At 33.6% G+C, this 23,748-nt stretch overlaps 1 protein-coding gene across 1 annotated transcript in view; it reads left to right on the top strand.

The window, feature by feature from the left end:
- The window catches only part of LRP1B (LDL receptor related protein 1B), a 1,866,249-nt gene that overhangs the window by 1,634,609 nt on the left and 207,892 nt on the right, over positions 1-23,748 (top strand). The window contains exons 61-65 of the mRNA XM_042994392.1: positions 11,399-11,587; positions 12,426-12,574; positions 18,932-19,025; positions 22,481-22,597; positions 22,715-22,834. Coding sequence (XP_042850326.1) covers positions 11,399-11,587; positions 12,426-12,574; positions 18,932-19,025; positions 22,481-22,597; positions 22,715-22,834 — 669 coding nt within the window. The remainder of the gene's footprint in view (positions 1-11,398; positions 11,588-12,425; positions 12,575-18,931; positions 19,026-22,480; positions 22,598-22,714; positions 22,835-23,748) is intronic.

Genomic DNA, 23,748 nt, shown 5'->3' with positions numbered 1-23,748 from the left:
CTTATGCTAGGCTCTCAAGTTACGAAGATGAATAAATTTGTGGTTTTAAAGCACTTGTAATAATGGAAAATGCTGCTATGCAAGTAAAAACATAAATTAGATTGGGGTTAGAGGAATATGCAAAATATTTTGAAAATGCATGGAGTAGTAAGAAAGCTATTGCTGAAGTAAGGGAATCTTTGAGAAATGTGAGATATTGGTACAAGTTCTCCATATGGCGAAATGTATAAAGGATTCTTCACACAGAGGGAACAGCATGTGCAAAGATGTAATAGAGTCTTGAAGCAGCATGGGGTTTATACAATTTGGCCATGACTAGAAGTTATATAAGAGGGAGATAATGTCACTAGATGAACATGGGCAAATTTAGGCCAGATTGTGACAGACCTTGTATGCTAAATAATTTGGAATTTATTCTCTAGGTCATAGGGAGCCATTGATGGTGTTTAGCTGAAAGAGTGCTGTCATTAAACTTGACAACAGTATGGAAAATGAAAGACCCTAGAAAAGCAACCAATTTAGAGGCTGTTAAAATATTTTAGGAGAAAATACTTGAAGTGATTATAGCTGTGGTAATGGGGATAAAGTATTACATTCAAAAGTTAATTGGATAAAAAACATAGGAGAGAGATGCATCTGTAAGCCTAAAATAGGAGAAATATTGGTGGTCAAGGTGCAAATATTAAGTGAATATTTTATATTATGCACTTATCTAGGGAAAAAGAACTTCTAATTTTGATGACATTAGTATCACATATATTTGTCCATTTTACAAGGAATTTAATAAGTACCAAATTAGGCATAACTTAGAGGTTCTTCTTGAAAAGCTCTGCTTTGATGAGAGGTACATTAACTTTAACAAAAGGGTCAGCATAAGAGGAATTCTAAGGATATGATTAAACAACCTCTAATGTAATGTATCTTTCCCTAAAAAGCATTTCAGAACACCTGATAATTTATCTGGAAGAAAGATTGAAATTGAATGATTCTTTCTCTTCTTACTTTCACTTGAGATATAAAATACATCTAGTTAAAGATTAGATAATTTTAGAATATTCTTGTATTGAAATGCTTAGTGTTTAAATGTATAAGTGTCTTTATATAAAAATAAAATATTCTAAATATATACACAATAATATTCTTGTAGGTATATATGTTTGGGAATGATTCCTACCAGTCTCAAAGTGCAACAATCCTCAGAGAATTTTAGGCTTTGATTTTGGATAAGAAGTAATAAACCTTGAGGGACCAGGGTGACTTAGTCTGTTAAGCATCTGACTTCTGCTCAGGTCATGATCTCTCGGTTCGTGAGTTCAAGCCCCATATCAGGCTCTGTGCTGACAGCACAGAGCCTAAAGCTTGCTTCTGATTCTGTGTCTCCCTCTCTCTCTGCCCCTCCCCTGCTCATGCTCTGTCTCTCTTTGTCTCTCAAAAATAAATAAAGGTACTAGTTCATTTGGGATAGTAAAGAGAACAAAAATGTTGCTTAAAAATGTACACCCTGCTTTAGTGGGACATTTTGATGTTACAGTTTGTTATTTCCAAACTAACTGTATCTCCTGCCTATAGAAAAACATCTAGATCTTATTTCAAAATTTGTGCTGCAAATTTCTGAAATGAGACCAAAGATCTTTTGTCATTGATTTCATGCACTTTAAAAAGTAACAGCCTTCTCTGAATGAACTATCTATGAAATAGGTTATATAATATCTCCTGAGAAAAAATTTTTTCGATAACTTTGCATAGCTACCCCAACTCAGAGATTTTGTTTTCCATTTAAGGAAAGAAAATTAAATTCCACAAAATTCTAGTCTTTAGAACAAAATTTCATTCTGACTGCTTGTATCAAACTACATGACATCAGATTTCATTTTCCTCCTATTCTGTTACAGGTGCCACTGAAGTTGAGATACCTTAGAGAGGTAGCTATTTTCTTGACAAAAAGGCTGAAAATAGTTTGTGATTAGTATTAACAATAGGGTGAGCTAAGAAAAAGATATGTTTGACCGTGAATTTTTCAATTTATGTATTCAAATAAATACATAAAATTAATTTTTTCTAGTAAATATTTATCAGAATATTCTTCTTTGTATCCCAGAATGATTTAACTTGTGTAAATTCAGTTGGTCACATACATATTTTATCCAGCATACTGGAAAAATGCATACTCATAACTGCTAATTTCTCTGAAAAGGAATCGTTGGTTATGATTCCAAACTACTGTTTATCACTGAACTGTCTTTTAGTCTGTGGACAGATTGTTGAAAATTTCATGCAATTATGTTGACTATGGCTCCTCATTTATTTCTATATTCCTTGACCTGAAGAACCTTACATTGAAGTGTCAATATTGTAGTCCACCTCAATTGTTTGTTTATTGCTCTGAGAATCCAGTTTGTGTTATGAGGGGGCAGTTCTGTGTTTGGATTTAAAAATCCAAATCATAATCCATGCAGTGATCATCTAATTAATGTTGGAAAAGGAATCCAAGTCTCAGCATGCTGCTGGTGAAATAGCATAAATATATATACGAAGGGTTTTGTTCTAAGAAGTCACTTTGAAAACACTGAAAAAAACAATGGGAGCATGTTGTGCTTATGTATTTTGAAACTCAGTAGCTCTTGCATTTGGGTCTGTAGAATATTTAAATACACACTGAAACCAAAAAAGGAAGGGAATCTAATAAACACCACTCTCCAAATTTACAATATTCTAGAGTGTTTCTTTCTTGGTAGGATATTTCATTTTAGTACTTTTGAAAAAAAAATCTCTATCATTCACAGTCCATTACAAACAGTAGACTTCACAGGCTATTTTATGCCAATGGTGTTGATGTGCTGCTGTTTACAATACAATAAAAGTTAATGGAAGGGAGCAAAATACAATTCAGTTACTATAGAAATGTTCCTGAAACAGTAAAAGAAATTGAAATTAACTGCCATTTCTAAAAAGTCTTAGAATTTCAGTGTCAATCATGTCTTTCAGTTTTGTTCCTTGAATAGCACATGTTACCTTACATTGTGTATATGTTTAAATAGATTATTATTTTGCAAGTGCCACATATATTCCATATACTTTTTGAAATAGGAAATTTTAAGTATTACCCTAGAATGACTTTTCAACCACTTTCAAAAATCTTACCCATCTTAAATAAGAGGCAGTGGGGTATGGGGATCAGTAGGTCTGGCTTTGTTCCAGGTTACTCTCTAAGCAGGTTGCTTTGCCACAGTATGGTTCAATGTTTTTATCTATAGAATGGGGTTTTTTATTTAATAAGTAACTTTCTAACATTTCTGAAAGGAATTTAGCTGAGGTTGGAACTGGGAGAGAAGACTGTTTTATCAATTACTTCACCTATCCCTACTTATTCTTAGGACTACCTAGAGCACATTTTAAAATGCTTGTAATATGTTACATTATTCTCTGTTTTTTATTCTGGAACCATATTTGTAATTGTAAGAATTTGCAAAACCCGGATAGTAAACTCATGTAAGTGGCTCTATTGATAACTGTCCCATAGGTAAAGTCCTTTTTTTAAGCTTCACAAACACATTCCTAGTGCATGTGTGGGGGCTATCATAACTCCTATATTTAGTTCTGATAATCGCCTCTGAAAACACATTGCCAAATGTCTATGAAGATTTGTATCACCAGCAGAAAAATTCAGAACCTTTCAAAGCAACAGTACTATATGTTTACCAAGTGCACAAAGCAATGTTGCTTTGTTTAGAGACTGGAAAGCAGTGTCCTGGTCAAGAGATGATATTTATAGGCAGAGTGTAGTTTTCAAAATAAATGTACTACAATTTGCATTGTCTGCTCTATAAATACTCACATTCATTAACAGAAATACTCTTTTTAGGTATTAAATATTGAAATGGCCATATTTGACCTTCTATTATGAATAACTTAAAAATATGTAGATGAGAGAGGGTGCCTGGGTGGCTCAGTTGTTTAATAAGTACCTGACTTTGACTCAGGTCGTGATCTCACAGTTTGTGAGTTTGAGTACCAAATCCGGTGAGTTCGAGTTCCGCTGCGGGTGAACATGAGTTCCTCTTTGGTTAAAACACAAGCCCTGGGGGAGCCCCACTTTCTCTCTCTCACTCTTATTCTCTCTTTCTCTGCCTCTCACCCACTTACACCCCCCCACCTCAAAAAAATATAGATGAGAGATGAGAGAGAGGAAGTTGTTGTTTTATTAAACCACATATTCTTACTCTATATGGAGAATGTGTATTATTTGAAGTGGATGCCTTTAGCCTCTAATGGCTTTAAGGATGCCTTTAGCCTCTTACTAATGGCTTTAAAGAAGAGCTCTAAATACAGCACTAATTTCTATGTTCTCCATCTATATTACATTCATTTCAATAAGTATACATTTAAGTGTCCCAGTATACACTAATTCATTAAGGAAGTACATATAACTATTGTTTGGATATTTGATCGGTGTTTAAAAGATGTCCTCATATTATAGAGTCTCAGGTAGTAGCAGCTCAGATCTGGTATGCACTATGGCATATGCCAAATAGAAGAAATTAATTTTTATTCCCTTCAAGGTTTCACTGATGGATAAACTTTTTGAAAAATTGTGTTCATATTGAAAAAATTAAATTTTGAAATTCTATCATAATATTTGGAAATGTTGGCTATCCTTAGTGTTCTTGCCATTTCTTAATGCCTTTATTCATTTCAAACAATGGACTTTGGACCCATTTGCCTGAAATTTTATTTATAATACTGTTACCATTAAGTAGGGTTGTGTTAAAGAATAGGCAGGAAAAGTGTTCATGGAGGCAAATATTAAATGGAACATTTCTTACCCTATTGTAGATAGTTCTGAGGAAGTACTTATAAGAAAAAGAGGATTCTGCAATCAATAACACTGAAGGGGATGCATAATTACTGACAAAGAACAAATGTCTTTGGCCCTAAGGTTATATAAAGCACTTTCTTTTTGATGGGGTGTTGGTAGCTACAGCTACTGGCTCAGCACTCATGCTCTGGAAATTAGTAGACTGTGGCCATTTTGCCACCCAACCAGTCTTCTCTGTCACTTCTCATAAACTAAAATCCATTATCCACCCACTTACTGACCACTGTCATGGATCTCCCACTTTCTTTGGCACATTAAACTACTTTCTTTCATCATCTAATTTTGTGTGTTTTCCAGCGTACATTTTCTTTAGCCTTACTTTAATCTCACCTCATTTTTTCAATGCTAAATGTTTCTCTCTTTTTCATTTCATCCTTTTGTTTTTGTTTGTTTGTTTGTTTGTATGTTTTCATGCTCTCTTCCATTAATTTATGCCCTAGCTTCTCTACGGAGCTTGTTTTACATTATTTTTCTGGAATGGTGTGAGGGAAAATTGTTAGTATCAAGGTCTCTCAGAATAGAGGATTAGTGAGCATCCTGATCCTCTTTTCTGAAGACAGATGGTGTTTTCATCAAGCTTAATAGTTTGTACCGTACTGCCTAGACAATGAGTATCGTTGATTGTTTTTGATCTGGGAAGAGATATAAGAGATAAAAAATATGTGTGTACATTTCGGATGCCAGGGTGGCTCAGTCTGTTAAGCAACTGACCCTTGACTTCAGCTCAGGTCATGATCCCAGAGTCTTGGAATTGAGCCTTTCACTGGGCTCTGCACTGACAACATGGAACCAGCTTGGGATTCTCTCTCTCCCTCTCTCTCTAACCCTCCCCTGTTCATGCTTGCCCTCTCTGTCTCTCTCTCAAGATAAATAAACTTAAAATGTAAATATATTTCATATATATTGAGATATATATATATGAAATACTACCTGGAGGGAGTTCTAGTTGGCCTACCTTTACTTCTTTGCCATGTTCCAAGTTCTAGAATGCAGACCTCTGTGGACTGAATCACCAAAGCTCTGTCATCTTCTGCCTTCAGGTTGAAATGAATCCATGGGAAACATTGACAGGAGATTAGAATGTGGATGGAGGAAGATGTTGGAATATTTATTTATTTCCTTTCCCTCTTGCTTACCCACAGTGGTTTGGCAGTGGCTGAGTTCCTCCACTAAATGACCACTGTTCTTATTGCATGGCTCTTTTCCACTAGCCATAGCTTTCACCAGGTTCTGGTAACAGACCTAAGCAAAAAAAAAAAAAAAAAAAAAAAAAAAATCCATCATCAGTACCTGACCATACCCATACTTCTGTAAATAATTCATTTATTCTTTTCAATTATCATTTAAAATTTATTTTCTATATGCAATAAGAAATCTGGCTGATATAAAAGGGATAGGAAAAGGTTAAAAACAATAAAAAAGTTGGAATAATTTTGCAGTATTTCAGGAACTTGAGCCTTAGGATAGTATCATCAAGGATCAGACAGTAGAAGTCTTAAAATACATTAAAAAAGAAAAAAATGACAGAATTTCATGTTTTATCTAATATAATTGTTAACTTTACTTTAAAATTTTAAGAGATTAAATTTCTAAACCTAGTTGGTCATACACTGACAACTATTAGGGCATTTTCTTCCAAACAATGCATAAATTCTTTATACTCAAAAGGAAAAAAAAATAGTAATGTTCAAGTTAGTCTGTAATTTTGATGGTTAGTGGTTGCATTCTATGAACCCTGTTTTACTATAAAAAATATTGCTAAGGTTTTTTTAGTAATTTTTTAATGTTTATATAAGAAAAAGAGAGAGAGAGCGTATCTCTGGTGAAATTTCTATTTTAACCCATTGGGCAAAGTAGTGCTTAATCTGCCATTATCCCAATATTATATTCTACCTATAGCACCAACTATGACATTTTAACTCTACAAAAGATGAACACTGTGTAATTTGTGCATTTTGTTCCTAAGTATTTAAACTAGATAAGTTGAAATACAAAATTAGAAAGATATTATCTAGGAATACACTTGTTTAGCATGACGAATGCTATCCAAAAAAAAAATGAATAATCAAGAGTATTGTAATAGAATAACTCTAACTGTGAGGCATTGGTTAAGCCAAAAGCATATTCTGGATTTCCACCTTTTCTATTTGCCATAATTACTAGGAACATTAATAAGATAGCATCCAACCTGACTAAAAAGGAAAAACTCCAGGGGTGCCTGGGTGGCTCAGTCAGTTAAGCATCTGATTTCAGCTCAGGTCATGATCTCATAATTTGTGAGTTTGAGCCCCACATCAGGCTCTGCACTCACAGCGTGGAGCCTGCTTGGGATTCTCTCTCTCTCTCTCTCTCTCTCTCTCTCTCTCTCTCTCTGCCCTTCCCCAACTTGAGCTTTCTCTCTCACTCAAAATAAATAAATAAACTTAAAAAAAAAAAAGGAAAAACTCCATAAAGAGTATCCTTTGATTTATTTTTTTTGCAAAACACCAACTTCTTTATTCTGATAGATATAGTCTATAAGATAAAAATTAGGAGCCTAGTACTTGAGTGAAATGCTGGAAATAGTACAATAAATAAGGCTCTTATCCGGAATAGAGACTTAACTACAGAAAGCAGCTTTAAAATAGGCTTTAAGGATATAATAAATACCTGTTAAACTGCAGCCCACACAATAGTTGTATTTTTTCTGTCCTTTTTTTAATATATCTACTGAATACCTATAAACAAAAACTTCCTAAGTTTGTTTTTCACATTTGTGTTTTAATTAAGCAAGTGCAGTCTTCTATATGACAATTGGTCATATTATTTTTCTCTTAAAAAGGATAGCCTTTATTGTTTTTAGCAAACATTGACTACTTTTTCCATAAACACAACCACATCTCAGTGAATTTGTTAAATGTTTCTTTCATGCCATCACATTCCATGTTTATATTTATATGGACTTATTATTATGAACTTATTATGAATTATATATGAATATATAGTTATATATGTAATAAATGTATTACAAATGTGCATGCATGTATTTTATAAATGCATGTATACATATATGCACACATATTTACAAAGCAAAAATAAGTAAACAAATAAAGAGACAACCAAAAATAAGCAATTTTATTTTACTCATTCTAAATCAGAAAAGTTTCTTATACCAAAATATATGATGATTTGGCTTGGAACATCTCTTTTAATCTCAACGCGGCCTAAATTCAACATCTGTTGATGGAAAAACAACCATGGCATGCATTTATTTATACTTATCATTTAGCAGTTAATATATGGCGATTTTTTTTCACAGAAGCTTAAGCAAATAGTCAACTTGTTGTAGAGATTTAAGTCCTAAAGAAGAAATAAAGCATACTGCCAACTTGTGAGCTGAACTCCTAGAAAGGCAATATAAAAGTATTTTGTTTCTTTATTTTGCTTTATTTTGTTTTGCTTGATTTTCATGGGCATTGTTTGTGGCTATTAAGTGAACTTTTCACCATCTCTTAGAGAATAGATTGTTGGAGCTACTATAGTATTAGATGTATGGGAATGGATTTCATCTCGTTAACTCAAGTTGGTGTTTTTACTTTGTTTTCTCAAGAATAAATATTCTGGTGGTTGTATGTGATGCTGTTAGGGAAATAAACATGTTTGCCAAATGAGCAGTCCTGGAGCGGGCTTATAAAGCCACTAGAGTGACATTCCTATTCTTTACGCCAATATCAAATAAGGGATTAAATCAAACAGATGGTCACTGTGGGCAAATGGGCTAATTTTCTTCACTTTGACCTTTTCTATATTCTCTGTACATTCAGCTGTGTGCCATCCTTCTTCTGAAATAAGAGTTCACCTTTCTGATCTCCATAAATTTATATTGATTATCTGATAACAGAGATTTTTCTGGTGAGTAATCACTATAAGATTAGGGATAGTAAACTTGTCCAGTACTTAATTTTCCCCATGTCTGAAAATCACAGAAAAAAAAAATCACTTAATTTCAATCAAGTAATTAGGTAAACTGACTTTCATATGGAGCTTATGAAATTAGTCATTGCTTTATATACTTCTAGTAGCTTACTAAGGCTGCTATAACAAAATACACAAGCTGGGAGTCTTAAACAACAGCAGTTTAGTTTTTCACAGTTCTGGAGGCTGGAAGTCCAAGACCAGGGTGGTGGCAGACTTGATTTGTTCTGAGGCCTCTTTTCTTGGCTTATAGATGGTCCTCTTCCTGTGTCTTCACATAACCTTTTCTCTGTATGTGTACTCCCCTGGTGTCTGTTTCTCTCTTATAAGGACACTGGTCACATTGGATTAGGACCCCACTCTTTTCTGCCTCCAGATACAGTCATCCTGGGGGGAGGAGGAAACAGTTCAGTCTATACCAATACTTTATCCTACTAGGCTGGCTTTCTTGAAAACAGTGCTAGTAGGTAAAGTGGCAAAGAACTCAACAGCCAGAGTCTGATTTAGATTCTCATTTACTTGTTTTTAATCCCCCTCTTTGGTCAAATTACTTAAATTTTCTAGATCTTAGCTTTCCCATCTGCAAAGTGAGATCTATCTACTATACAATAAAATTATGAATGTTAAATAAGATATATAAAGTAGATATCGTATCACAGGGTTTCTCAACCTCAGAACTATTAATATGTGAGTGTGATCATTTTTTGTTTCGGGGCCAGAATTGCCTCCCCCTCCCACTGAGAACCACACTGGCCAACTTCCTGGTATCAAAGTGCTTAACAAATGTCAGCCATAGTTACTTACTGAATAGTTACCAAAAACTACGCAACATTGGAGATGTTCATAGTCAAATTCTTACAATGGCTCTACTTTTTATATATACATTAAATCTCTGGTGGACAGAGATTCTTTTAAAATGATGATTAATTTTTTGAGCCTGTATTTAATGATGAGATTATTTACTTTGCATCTAAGGAAATGTGAGTTGATCTTTCTGGGAGTTTCAACTTACTCTGCCAATTTTCATTTTATTTTGAAAATTTCCAAACATACATATATGTTGAGAGATTGTTATAATCACCCATCACCAAGATTAACCTGGTTTTTAACATTTTGCCACATTTGTTTTATCTTTCTGGAATGAATTTGTACACCTAAAGAGGGAAAATGGGAATAGTTTGTGTAAGTAACTCAGATATAATTCATTCTGGTAAAGTGTTCTTTTCATCTTTCTATCCAATTCCACGTATCATTGTAGCGATAGACTCCATGTCTGTAGGAATACACAGATCATTCAGTTTGAGTACTTGCATCAAAAGTGTACACATATGGATTTTGCTTGAGTTTTACTTCCTTCATAGGCATAGTATCTATTCTGAGATGGAGTTCTGGCTAGACCCTAACGTGTAATCTATTTGCAGGAGACTCATCTTATTGCTTTTATTTCTATTTTCTCTGAGTGATAGTGAATTCTCTGACCACATTTGGCCCGGTTGAACAAAACTAACCAATTGTGCTTGAAATTTTGATAGTTTTTCAGTTACTACTCAGGAATATGCCAAACATTAATTCTCAGTCATGAAAATCTGTTATAAAAAGGTACTTATTACTGGGCTTACAGTACCTTTTTTCATCAATGAACAGTTTCTCAGAATTTCTAATAGATCTGAAAATAAATATGAAGAAATATTGGAATGCTTGTGCAAATTAAGGAATTTCCATTTTTTTATTTATAGCTTTTGAAAAGTTTTTTGAAGAAAATTCTATCATATTTTAAAGTTACTTAATCTTAAATCACCAAACAAATTTATTATATCTCATGTACCTTTTAGGACCCTGGAATCTCTTGAATGAAAAATTCACATTTGTGATGCTCAATCTACTCTTCACATTTAAACCTAGTCCTATAATGAAAGTATAATTAGGAAATAATTTTAACCTGCAACTAAACAGTTTTATGACTGTTAAACCTGCTTAATACATTATGGTCTGTCACACTTATTTTCCTTCATCCCTATGCCAGCTCATCTTGCATGTAGAAATATTCATAAAATCTCAGTGACTAAAAATAGTTTATAGTAGTCTTATAGTCACTTTATCTCCAAGGAGTTAAACAACATCTCATCCTGGATATATAATTTAATCAATTTGAAAGTGGGAGAAAACAGTACAACGACCTGTAGATTTAAGGATTTAAGTTGGGGAAAACTGGATGGATGGAGATATATATATATATATATATACATATACATATATATATATATATATATATATACATATATATAGAATGGTATTTCTTTCTGTTGAAGCCTCCATTATTTGTGAGCAGGATTGCATTCATTTCTTCCTAGTGGTCGAATCAGGCTAACTCTGAGCAAAGCAAACTCCTGTGCCAGATCCTGCATTCTCTTAACCGGTAATAAAGAACCTTGCTGGCCTGACAGGTTGTCACAGCAATTATTCACATGAAGTTCTGTAGCAGTTGTATCTGTCAGCCCATGTAGTATTGAATATTTTAACTGGCAGTCTTCCAAGACTGAACATTAATCTTACCATCTCCTATTACAGTCCCTAATCAAGATATTCCAGGGGTGATTGCACTAACATTGTTTGAAGACTACATCTACTGGACTGATGGGAAAACCAAGTCACTCAGCCGTGCCCATAAAACCTCTGGAGCAGACAGACTCTCACTGATTAACTCATGGCATGCCATCACAGATATCCAGGTGTATCATTCTTATAGACAACCTGATGGTAATTATTCTTTCCATGATTTCCATAAGCGCATCAACATCTTTTAGTAACATTCAATTTTTGTTTCCTCCATGGTTAAGTGTAAATTTATTTTTGAGAATGAGTAACAGATTTCATTATGTGCATAATTGTATAGGATGAATTCAGTTGATATCAAATATGTCTATTAAGGAATATGATTAGAAACTCAATAATAGTACAGAGAATTATTAATTTGTTGAAACATTAAGTTGAAGTGACAATAATACATGTAGTTGGAGAAATAAAGAATGCATTCTTGAAATGATTTATTTACAAAATAGTCATAGGATCCTTACTTTCTGGAATGCTGGGTAAAAGGAATTATATTTAAGTATCTATGGGGCTCTAAAAATGAGGAATATATCAAATTTGCTTCAACATATGTCTAGTAGGAATTCTATCAGGCCTTATGGAATAAATATTTGATTATTTTGCTTAAAACACTATTTGGCTTAGAAAACAAGGCCACTACACTATTAGTTGTAGCTCATTGTTCCATTGTTTTATTTTACATTTATATTTCGAAACATGTTTGTCTTCATCCAAAATGCTTTTAGTCCGTATTTTTCTGATGGACAAGTTTTTTCTACTAAAATGCTTGTTTTTGTGAAATGTATCCTTAAAGTTTTTTAATGGCAAAATTAATGCCATTGGACAATGAGTAAAATTTATCATAAAATACAATTATATTTATGACCTTGATGAATTCTTGATTACAAAATTCTACAACTTATGAAGTTTAAATGTCCTATCTCTGATCCCATGCTATATTATTGGTCTTGATTATTCTGTTTTGTTGTTTCTTTCTCATCTGTAGTCTCTAAACATCTCTGCATGATAAATAATGGCGGTTGCAGTCATCTGTGCCTCTTAGCCCCCGGAAAGACTCACACCTGTGCATGTCCCACCAACTTCTATCTTGCAGCTGACAACAGGACTTGCTTATCCAACTGCACAGCCAGTCAGGTCAGTAGAGGTCTAGAAATCATTTCATGGGATGTATTATCGAGCTGGTAGAAAGATTTTGCCTGAACTTTGTTTATTGGCTTAAACCATTTTGAAATGTCATTTTTTCGTTGTTGTTTAGCATAACATTTTATACATCATATAGAGGGGTCACAGAGTAAGGGAAAAGCAATCAGTGTATATCATTAGAATGAGACCTTAGGAAATAGAGGAAAAAAGAGAAACAAAATCAAACCTGAAAACCATTTTTACACAGCTCTGCACAGAACAGTGGTTCAGATCATGAGTGGCCATAACAGAACCATCAGAAGAGATCTGACATATTTGATGAAGGCAAGGTGGTTGAGGCATAGCTATATGCAGCTTAAACAAAGAAAAAATTCTCCCTAGATAATCTGCTCTATCACCATCTCTGCTCCTCTCCCATTCCTCAGAGCAAGTGATGTGGAAAAGATGAATTAGACAAAAAGTAGGTTTCTAGATATTTTTATTGAAATATTATATGATCTAAATAATTTCATTCTAAAACCTCTTTTTCTTCAGCATGTAATTGTTTTTAGTAAAGGCATTAAAATTTCTACTTGATGGTAGTTGCATGAACTTAACATTATTACTTTCAAATTTTAGGTAACAGTCATATGACATTATAAGATTTAATTTTGTTATATTTGAGTCATTCTGTTATTTAAGATAAAATTGTCAAAGAAACTATGATTTTTTTTAAATTACTAAATTTGTTCTTGGAATTCTGTGTCTTGAATTTGCTAGTTTTCTAATTCTAGCAGTTAATTCATGGCACAACACTGAATTTCTCTCAGGATGTGCTTATTTTCAGAATGGAGAAGCTAATATGAGTTCACCCAGCTTCTCAAATTATCACTATGAGTATCACCATTAAAAAATGGTAGAAATGCAGAAGACCAGACCACTTTGAGGAAGGCAGTATGTGTGGAGGTTAAGGCACATACACTGAAGCCAGATTCACTGTGTCTGTAACCCTGACTCTGCTTAAATTGGCTGAATTTATCCTGGGTTTGTTATTTAGACTGTTGATGCCTCAGTTTTCTCATATTTTAAATGGAAATGTAATATATCCAGGCCACTATTTTGGCGATTCAATGGAAAAAGTCTTGGTACACAGTAAGTGCTGTTATTGCCCTTGCCCTGTAGTGAGTGCAAACAAAATGTATTTAAGGGGATTTGTGCAAGTAGTGTCAGCTGCCATCAGGAGGTTCTGATGTGTAATTGGAAGCACAGGTCACAGTTTCTTCTTTCTTTACAAAGTGTGTTCTAATTATAGTCCCCTGTTTGTGTAACTAAAATACATTATCTTTAGAGAACTAGATATTTAAGTCACAGTGACACATGAAATAAGCAACTTAATTATTCCTAGAGAGAAAATTTAAGGGAGAAATCACAGGTTTTTAAATATTTTTTTTTTCATGTTTATTTATTTTTGAGAGAGAGAGGCAGAGAGAGAGAGGGAGACGGAGAACCTGAAGCAGGCTTCAGGCTCTGAGCAGTCAGCACAGAGCCAGACGTGGGACTCAAACTCAAGAACTGTGACATAATGATGTGAGCCAAAGTCGATGCTTAACTGACTGAGCCAACCTGGCACCCGGTTTTTAAATATTTTTAAATCTAACTCCTGTTAGTGCTGTTTAGTTTAGACAAATCTCCTGCTTAAACTCCAGGTTATTCTGAAGTATCCTCCGGTCCTTTGTTCTGGAGTGGTTCATGAGTCACTCTGTTGAGGTAACACTGGTCTTAGGTGACTTGGTAGAAATGATGCCTGCCTACCCTACTTCTAGTGTGATGAGCCTCAGGAGCCAGCCAGAAATAGAGTAAAGCCAAAGGCTGCCTGACACCCAGAGGAATACCTCAAATAGTAGGACATAGGGAGTCAAACATCAGCTTTTATATAATCATAAAAGGGATAAAACCTTTCAAATTATTATGTAAGAGAACCTATAGTTATACTTACTCAGTGACAAAAAAAAAAAAAAATCAGATCAATGAAATGAATACCCAGAAAAAAATTACTCATGTAATTAAATTATTTCCCAGTTTGGTATCAATGGTGACATGATGAAAATATTTATAACTTTAAAATACCCCAATAGTGTTTTTACATGAAATTTTTTAAAAATTCAAGAACAAGACAGAACAACAGTGAACCAAATTGTGGGTCCAATATCTTTGTTGTCAGCAGTACTTCCTGAAAAGAAGAGTTGTCACTTAATTTTTTTCATTTTTATGAAAAACTTAATGAAGAACTATTAATGCAATCCCTTAGTGGTTATCCCAGCAAGTCTTATGGTTTATGCGACCATTTGCTGCTGATTTTTTCCTGATGCAGTGAGAAAAGAAACTATCGACTGTACACTTCTTGCAGAAAAGTCGGTTCATAGAAACACAATTTTTAGTGAGGTTTGAAATTGAAGTGAAGCAAATAATATAGACATTTTAGAATCATACTATTAAACATTCTGACCAAAACGTTACATTTTAAATTTATCTTACCCAAAGATTTTTATTTTTTAACATCTAATGAATGCAACCAATGACATATCCCTTGAATGATACTGATTTTTAGAAAAATAAAATAGACAAATCATACCAGTAAGAATTCTATTAGAATTTAAAATGAACATGAAAATCTATTAAAAATCAAGATTAAATCCAATTCTTATATCATTTATTACTTCAAATATTAAATTTAAATTATTTTTATTTCCTAATAAAGAATTAATTAAAAATAGCTTTACTTATTTTTTAAATGGAGACTTTCTCTATCACAAGTAAACTTCACTTGTGTATTCAGGATTTGCATTTTATACTTGTATCCATTTTAATAGACGTGTATTTAGTAGTTTCTTCATAGCTTCTTCTTGTGGGTGATAATTGCAGTTTGCAATTTATTTTATGAAGATATTAGTCTTGGAGAACATTTACCATGAAGAATGTTTTATATTTATATTTAGCATTTATCTTTTTTAAGTTACTGTATTTAAGTATGAGAAAAATGAAGCCCAGACACAAAATAGAAGAAATCATCCTCTGAGGGTAATGAATAAAATGTTGATTAGCATAAAAAGTAACATCATAAGTATATTTTACCCTGGCCTTCTCTTAGCTCAAAACCTTTTTATGTTCTTATTAAAAAGGAAATGGCAAGAACAATCATCATATCATATATAATTCCAACAGTTGGTGTTTATTTAAATCAGGCATATGTAGTGAGTTTTAAAATACGTATTTTAGATATTTTCAAATCTTGATTGGGGAGACTATGAATATACTCAGGAGGTATGAAATCCTCTTACTAATGTACTTTGATATACTGTAATGACTGGAAATGTTTAATGTTCAGGGCAATTGCTTTCAGAGTTAGCCTTATATCCCCAGACAGTCACTATCTATAAAGGTAATATTTTTCCTGTGGTAATTTATGAAAACCACCACAGACATGACCACAGGCTAAGCAAATACGAGAAAATCAGTTGAACAGTCAGCTCTTGCCTTGGATTCACAGTGCTCTATTCCCTCCCATATTGCTACTGGGGGAAAAAATCACTCTCTTATTTAAGAAAATAATGTAAATCTGCCTTTAATCAACTTCATGATATCCAAAGAACTTCAGCAAAGGCTAGCATCAAATTCTCTCTAACTTGAAGAAATTAATAGTATTTTCTTTTCTTTTTCTTTTTCAAGTTTATTTCGAGAGAGAATGTGTAGAACGCACGCAGGGGAGGGCCAGAGAGAGGGAGGGATGGAGAGAGAAAATCCCAGCAGGCTCCATGCTGTTAGACAGTGGGGAGCCTAAGGTGGGATTTGAATTCAGAGCTGTGAGATCATGACCTGAGCCTAAATCAAGAGTCCAACACTTAACCAACTGAACCACCCAGGCACCCCAATACTTTTAGCTTACTAATAATCCATTTCATTCAACAAAATTAAACCTAGACTGTAGTTTTCTCTGTTACATATCTGTCTGGCATACAGCACGCTAAGATAAATGTCACCTTGCGTTCAGGTCACTCACATGAGAATCACAACAGAAACACTTCAGAAAGAAAATTAATAAATTTTAGAAAATTATCAAACTAATATTTTCAATTTCAGATAAATTTTGTATACATGCTTTTCCCTGAATTTCTGTTGAAATAAAGACAAAAATAATTTGATAGTGCTGGAAAAAATTTGCTAAACTTTATCTATTGCTTGGTTTTAATACTGTAAATTTTTAATGCCAATTATTTTAGATACATGTATGCTTTGTATGTAAAGTGTGATTTTCTTTAGTTTCTTTTATTTTATGAGAATAAAATAACCCCTGTTTCAGGATGAGAATTGGAATTCCGTTCACCTTAAAAAAAAAAAATCCAATAATAACCTTCCGAAATATATTTCTAGCAAAGAGTTACTTGTGTGCTAAATGGCTTATAAGTAAATGCTATCATACAACATTTTCAACTAGTTTCTCTATTGTTAATCTTTCACTTGATGGTTTGTGACCAAAAAAAAGGAGTTAAAAAGAAATGTTGTTTAAGTAATAGAATTATTATTTTCCTTATAATTTTTAACTATTTTAAATGAAAAGGATGATAGAACAAATAAAATACATTAATAAATATGTCAGTGAATAGTGTTTTGGATAATCTTGAGAACAAGTTTTATTACAGCAGTTTTCTTCAATGTTTCTATTTTTAAAAAACAATATAATATTCAAAAAATTAATATTCAGCAAAAAAATCTGTTACAACCTTATTTTTTTACCTTTCTTTTTTGACATGCCACTGTTCATTTTAAATTAGATGCATTTATTATTTGCTAGGTTCTTTGCCAGGCTTTGTAGAGGAAGATGTAATATGGGGTGGTAAGTCATTGACCAAAAATAGCCTTAATATTCCTCAACTTGAGATGGTTTCTTCCTGACCGTAGGCCCCTGAATCACTTTTATTAGAGCTCTTACCTTAGAAAACTTATAATTGTGAATTATTTCTCTGCCCCTTTGAGATGTAAATTTTCTCCCAGCCTCCTGCCAGTTTTATAGCCCAGCAATATCTTCCTCAAGGACCTGGGAACCACCCCATAGAGATTTAATCATAAGGGGTACCAGGGTCTCAGTTGGTTAAGCATCCGACTTTGGCTCAGGTCATGATATCATGGTTCATGAGTTCAAGCCCTGCACTGGGTTCTATGCTGACAGCTCTGATCCTTGATCCTGCTTCAGATCCTGTATCTCCCTCCCTCTCTGCCCCAACCACCCCCCACCCCACTCATGCTCATGCTCTATCTCTCAAAAATGAATAAGCTTTAAAAAAAATTTTTTTAATGTAATCATCAGAAAAGATAGTCCAAGCCTGTCTCAGTCTCTGTTGGAAGGTAGGAGCCCATTTTTGATAAGTACTACTAAGCAGATAGTCTACTCATGTTGACTATACTTTTCCATTAGTTTATCCCTTAGGTTAAACCCATTCCCTGCATTTTGTGTCAGAGAAGTTGAGTGCAATCTCTCTCCTGTATTGCCATAGTCTTAAATAGTCTTCCTTGCCTATTTAACTTTCTAGTGCAATTTTTGTATCTATTTTTTAGTTATGACAATTTATTTTATTTATCCTAAAAGATCATGTGTATTTATTAAGAATTTTGAAAACTGAAAAAAACTTTACTGGTTTTAAGTACTTTAAAGAAGTGCCCTTAAAATTTATGTGGACAGATATTGATTATGGCTAAAGGCTGTGTGTTCAGAAAATTCCATGAAATCACAGCATGACAGTGCTGGAAAGGATCATCCAGATTATCTTAAGCTCCTCATTTGGAGACTAAGGATCAGAGACAGATTGATATTAATCAAATTGTCTAAGATTGCTAAGAAAATGCAATTCAATTATCTTAAATCAAATTAACTAAATTAATTCAACTTTTCAATTAATTCTGGATACCTTTTCCTAATATTTCTATGGATTTTTATCCATATTCATCATTTGGCAAGCTTCTTCTAAAGGCCTAGGTAATAAATATTTTAAGTTTGCTGGCCATGTAGTCTCTGTAGCAACTACATCACTGTTGTTATGGTACAAGAGCAGTCATAGATAATATGTAAATGGGTAAGCTTGTCTGTGCTCTGGAAATCCCGGGAGGTTTTCCTGAACATTGTGCTTTCCTGGCAGATCATTTTGTTGCTTGTTGTGCATTTATTCCTTATTGTGGAATGCTCTAAGACCACCACAGTTCACATTTGTATCAAGAGAGTAGGTTAGGCTGCTTAGCCCTGGTGAGTTTTTAAATATTTATTGTATATGGTGATAGGGTTCTTCAACCTTTCTTCGTTTTCTTTTTTCTTTTTTTAAGTTTCGTTGCAAAACTGATAAATGTATTCCATTCTGGTGGAAATGTGACACTGTGGATGACTGTGGCGACGGATCTGATGAACCTGATGACTGTCGTGAGTACATCAGTGAATGTAGGAATTTAGAATTAAGAGTTCCTCAAATCCCAGTTCTTGAAAATTAAAGCAAGACCTTAAATATTTCCTTCTGATGCTTTTCCAAAATCTTTAAAAATGTAACAAAAATTGTTAAAATATCTTGGGTATGTCTCTGTTAACTATTGCATTTAGAATGATGCTGTCAGTACTTTGTGTTATTGTTTTGTCTTAAAATTTCTTACTCGTAGTATAATTACACTCATGTAGTGATCAGTATAGTAACATTCAGCATGATTTTGACTGGATATGTCACCAAATTAGAAGCAAAACTGGGCAAGTTTTTAGAATTCCACTCAATAACTAAAATCTTACTTTAAGGGATTAATCTTTCAATTTTTCTGACAGTATTAAAATACTGAAAATTCCTTAAAAGCGAGATTTTTCCAATATAAATCATTAGTTTGTTCTTTAGCAATTTAGTATGCTCTTATTAGTTGCCTTAAAATGACTACCAATTATATTTTGACTCAAACTGTAATTGGCACGGTTAGGTATCATATACATACATACATACATACATACATACATACATATATATGCACATGTGTTTGTATATGTGTGTGTGTGTATGTATATATATATATATATATATATATATATATATATATAGGGCACATGTATATACACATGTACATTTAGGTATCACTGGTAACTTCGGTTGTAACGGACACACAATAAACTTTGTCTTGATAGACTTTTATAGTTCACTCCATGGGTCACTCCAATACTGTCCTGTCAAGTTAGAGGCTTTTAGTCAATCATGATTCCCTCAAATCTCAGTGGATAGTTGCCATGATTTGGCCTTGACAATTGAGTTCAAGATCCTTAGGCTTGCACTAAAGAAAGACAGTAAACTGTCTTAGTAAAAACTAGTTGCTTTCTGATGTAGAACTTTCCACCACATAATTACAAAACTGTTTTAAACTTAGGGTATCTAGATAGTTACTTAGATGAGAAGGATCCCATCTCTTTGGGCACTACCAAGTGTATAAAACATTTGAAGTTGTTTCACATCGTTCATTTGTACCTTTGAAAGCAAGAAACTGTATATTCAAGGAAAAAGAAAAAAGATACAGAAGTCATTGGTTTTCTAATAGTCTCTTCATGTTTCTGGAATGTCCATTGGTCTTTGAGTTTTTAATAGTTTTTGTTTTCACTATGATAGGCAATATATGAAAGTAATATCTGTGTGAGATAGGTATACTATTATGCCTGAATTATTCTTTTTTAAAGTTATTGAATTAAAAGGACTATTAAAGAAACAAGAAATTACATTGCTGAACAACCAAGATTTACTAATTAAAAGGAAGTTATTAATTTCCCTGTGATAAAGTAAATTTTCCTACAATATGGTAATTTAATGCATCTTACTTTGTAATTTATAGAAATAAAGGAGAATGAATATGTTAAATCAGTCCTCATATTAAGGTGACCTCCCCTGCCCAGATTCACTAATATGTTCTCTAAGGAAATACCACCATAATGACCTACAGTTACAGTCAGTGGCACCCAATGCTTTCCGTTCTAAAATATCTGCATCTCCTGAGTTCCAATTTTAATCTTGACTGGAATATCATGCTATCACCATACTGATATGAAAAATTAACCAAAGATTTAGTATAGTAAGTTTTTCACATTTACACACTTTCAGACTGCATGGTGAACAAATATAACTTTAATGTCTTTTGAGGGAACTAAAGACACATCTGGTATCTGAGAGTCTCTGCATCATCCTTATCCTGGTTAAATACCAATTCAACATGTTTTTATTGGTGACATTATCTCTGTGATCTTTTAGTAAATGATCTTTTACTTGGAGTCGACGGGTTAACAGCACCAAACATCTGTAGGCATGAAGCTTTATTTTAAGAGTTATGGTGAGGTGGAGAGTGATGTACATGAGTCTGTGGAGTGTTTAGAATTCATTTGTGAATAGCTGCATCATCAAAATTTGCAGGGACTAGGTTGCTGGCAATATCTATAATTTCACCTGAAAAGGCTGGAAAGCTTAATCCCAGCTTCACCTACTTGCAAACTTCAGTAGTGTTATTTAAATAAATGTGTTAAGAGTGATGCGTCATGAATTCTCTGGCATCAGAAGTTTGTAATTACATTTTCCAGACCATTCTAGAGACATATTTAAAAGTCAGATGGCTTCCCAGTTATTTCCCAGGCATGAAACTCCTCTGATAGTTGTAACCCTTCTTATGGGAAGGTTGGTTCAGTAGCAAAGGAGTATTCAAGAAAATCATATATGAAGCAACAGGAAATAGAGGAAATTCACATGTTTAGAATGTGAGAAAATTAAGTATCACACAGTTTAAACACTTAACTAACTAAACACTTAACTACAATTGACTAATAAATGTCACAGATTGGAGTTAAATTACTTTAAACATTTCAGAACTCACTTCTATAGAAGTCAAGCATATATATTGAGTTATTTTTTAATGTTAAGGAAATTTTTAAATGTAAACATAAAAGCATACTTAATGTTCCGAAGAACATTTAAAATATCACTTATTAGTATTTGGTTGACTTATTTGAACAACTAAGCAGCATATTAATTATGTTAAAGTCAGTGATTAGTAATGTACATTAGGATCATCAGTCAAAAGATAAGTGTTTTATTACAAGCAACATAGATTGTGAGAAGACTTCAGAGTCAGATCTGGATCTCAATTCCAGGTCTGGCACTTGAAACTTGTACATCCTTGGGTTATAATTAATATCCATGAGAACTAGTTTCCTTATTTATAAAATGGTCATGGTGATGGGGAGGTGAGGAGGTTATGACAAGATTCAATTCGTAGTTATATGTGAAAGGGCCTAGCCCAGTGTCTAATACAGAGTAGATGCTCAGTATATCCCACTTTATTATTATGGTTATTGTCATCATTATTTCTTTAAATTTTTTTTAATGTTTATTTATTTTTGAGAGAGAGAGACAGAGACAGAGCATGAGAAGGGGAGGGACAGAGAGAGAGGGAGACACAGAATCCAAAGGAGGCTCCAGGCTCTGAGCTGTCAGCACAGAGCCCGACAAGGGGCTTGAACTCACCAGCCGTCAGATCATGACCTGAGCCAAAGTCAGATGCTTAACCGACTGAGCCACTCAGGCACCTCATCATTATTTCTTATATAAACTCAAAAATATGGCAAAATGCATTATCATGTGGAATTAATTTCTGTTAATTTATGAAATGTAATCTGGAGGTCATCTGAGTTGCTCACAGCTTAGCTGTACTGTAATCTGAATCTAATAGCTACCTAGGTGTGAGACATCCACAATGTGCTCTAGAATATGTTTAATATAATGAAATAATAAATATTTTTAATGTCAGAAAAGCTCTTTTTAAGAAGGCATGAGCTAAGATTGGCATTTGGTGATACCTGTATGTTTTCTTCCCTAGCTGAATTTAAATGTCAGCCAGGCAGATTCCAGTGTGGAACTGGACTCTGTGCTCTTCCTGCTTTCATCTGTGATGGAGAGAATGACTGTGGAGACAATTCTGATGAACTCAACTGTGGTAGGTGATTAAATTCTTAACTAAGGAACATAAATCTAATTCTTAGCTGATTATGTGTGCGCCGATTTAAATTCAGGCACAGGTTTCAGCACAAATTTTTTTTGTTCTATCTTTTAGACACACATGTCTGCCTGTCAGGTCAGTTCAAGTGTACAAAGAACCAAAAATGTATCCCGGTAAATCTCAGATGTAATGGACAAGATGACTGTGGGGATGAGGAAGATGAAAGGGACTGTCGTAAGTCACCTTAAAATGTTCTGTCTTATCTTACTTCTGAGTCCCAACTGAAAATGGTCTAAAAATTATTATTATGTACCACACAGTGTAGAAAAACATAATACCAATTATGGGCAAATAGCTCCAAATAGGTATCTATTGGGATGGGTTATTTAAGAAGCTCTCTATAAAGAATATAGAGAAAATTAAAACATGGTGGTCTTTACTTAGAAAACTACCTGAAGATTATGGCAAACAGGAAACAACATGCATTCATTCACATCATCCTTAAGAGAAGCAGCAAAACCAACATTACAGGTGACTGTGGTGTTTTATTCATAAACTGATTTTGTGTGTGTGTGTCCACAGTAGGAAGCTACAGGTAATTTTCTTCTATTGATTAGTTACTTGAAATCAAGTCCATTAATTGAGATTGTTTTTTTCCCATAAAATACATATTGAATGTATGATGAGCAAAATAACCTAACAAAACTATTTGTTAAAAACTGTAAATAATATTCTATTTAATGTCTTTTAACAAGATACTCCAAAGAATAATTATAAAATATCTTGTTCTTTTTGCCCCTTGTCTCCATCCCCCACCAAAAATCAAATTAGATTAAATGGAAGACAAACACTTTATATTATGTACATATATACACATAGGCACACAGGCATGCACACACACACACACACACACACACACACACACACACACACCAGAATCTGAACAATAGAGTACCTGTCAAGTTTTTCAGGGTTTCAACAGAATAGCTGTCAACATTCCTGTCTTGCTGAAGTTTTATTTTATTCCCCTAAAACTTTTATCAGTAAATAATGTGCAGTCACCCAGCAATTTGATTAAGATGGTGCATTCAGAATAAAGTCAGTACCAGTTCTTTATGGTTAGTCATTCTAGGAGCTGATCCATTAAA

This window comes from Panthera tigris, chromosome C1 (assembly GCF_018350195.1).
Source record: "Panthera tigris isolate Pti1 chromosome C1, P.tigris_Pti1_mat1.1, whole genome shotgun sequence".
Classification (NCBI taxonomy): domain Eukaryota; kingdom Metazoa; phylum Chordata; class Mammalia; order Carnivora; family Felidae; genus Panthera; species Panthera tigris.
The sequence above is the reverse complement of the archived record's forward strand: the minus strand, read 5'-3'. Positions and strand labels throughout refer to the sequence as shown.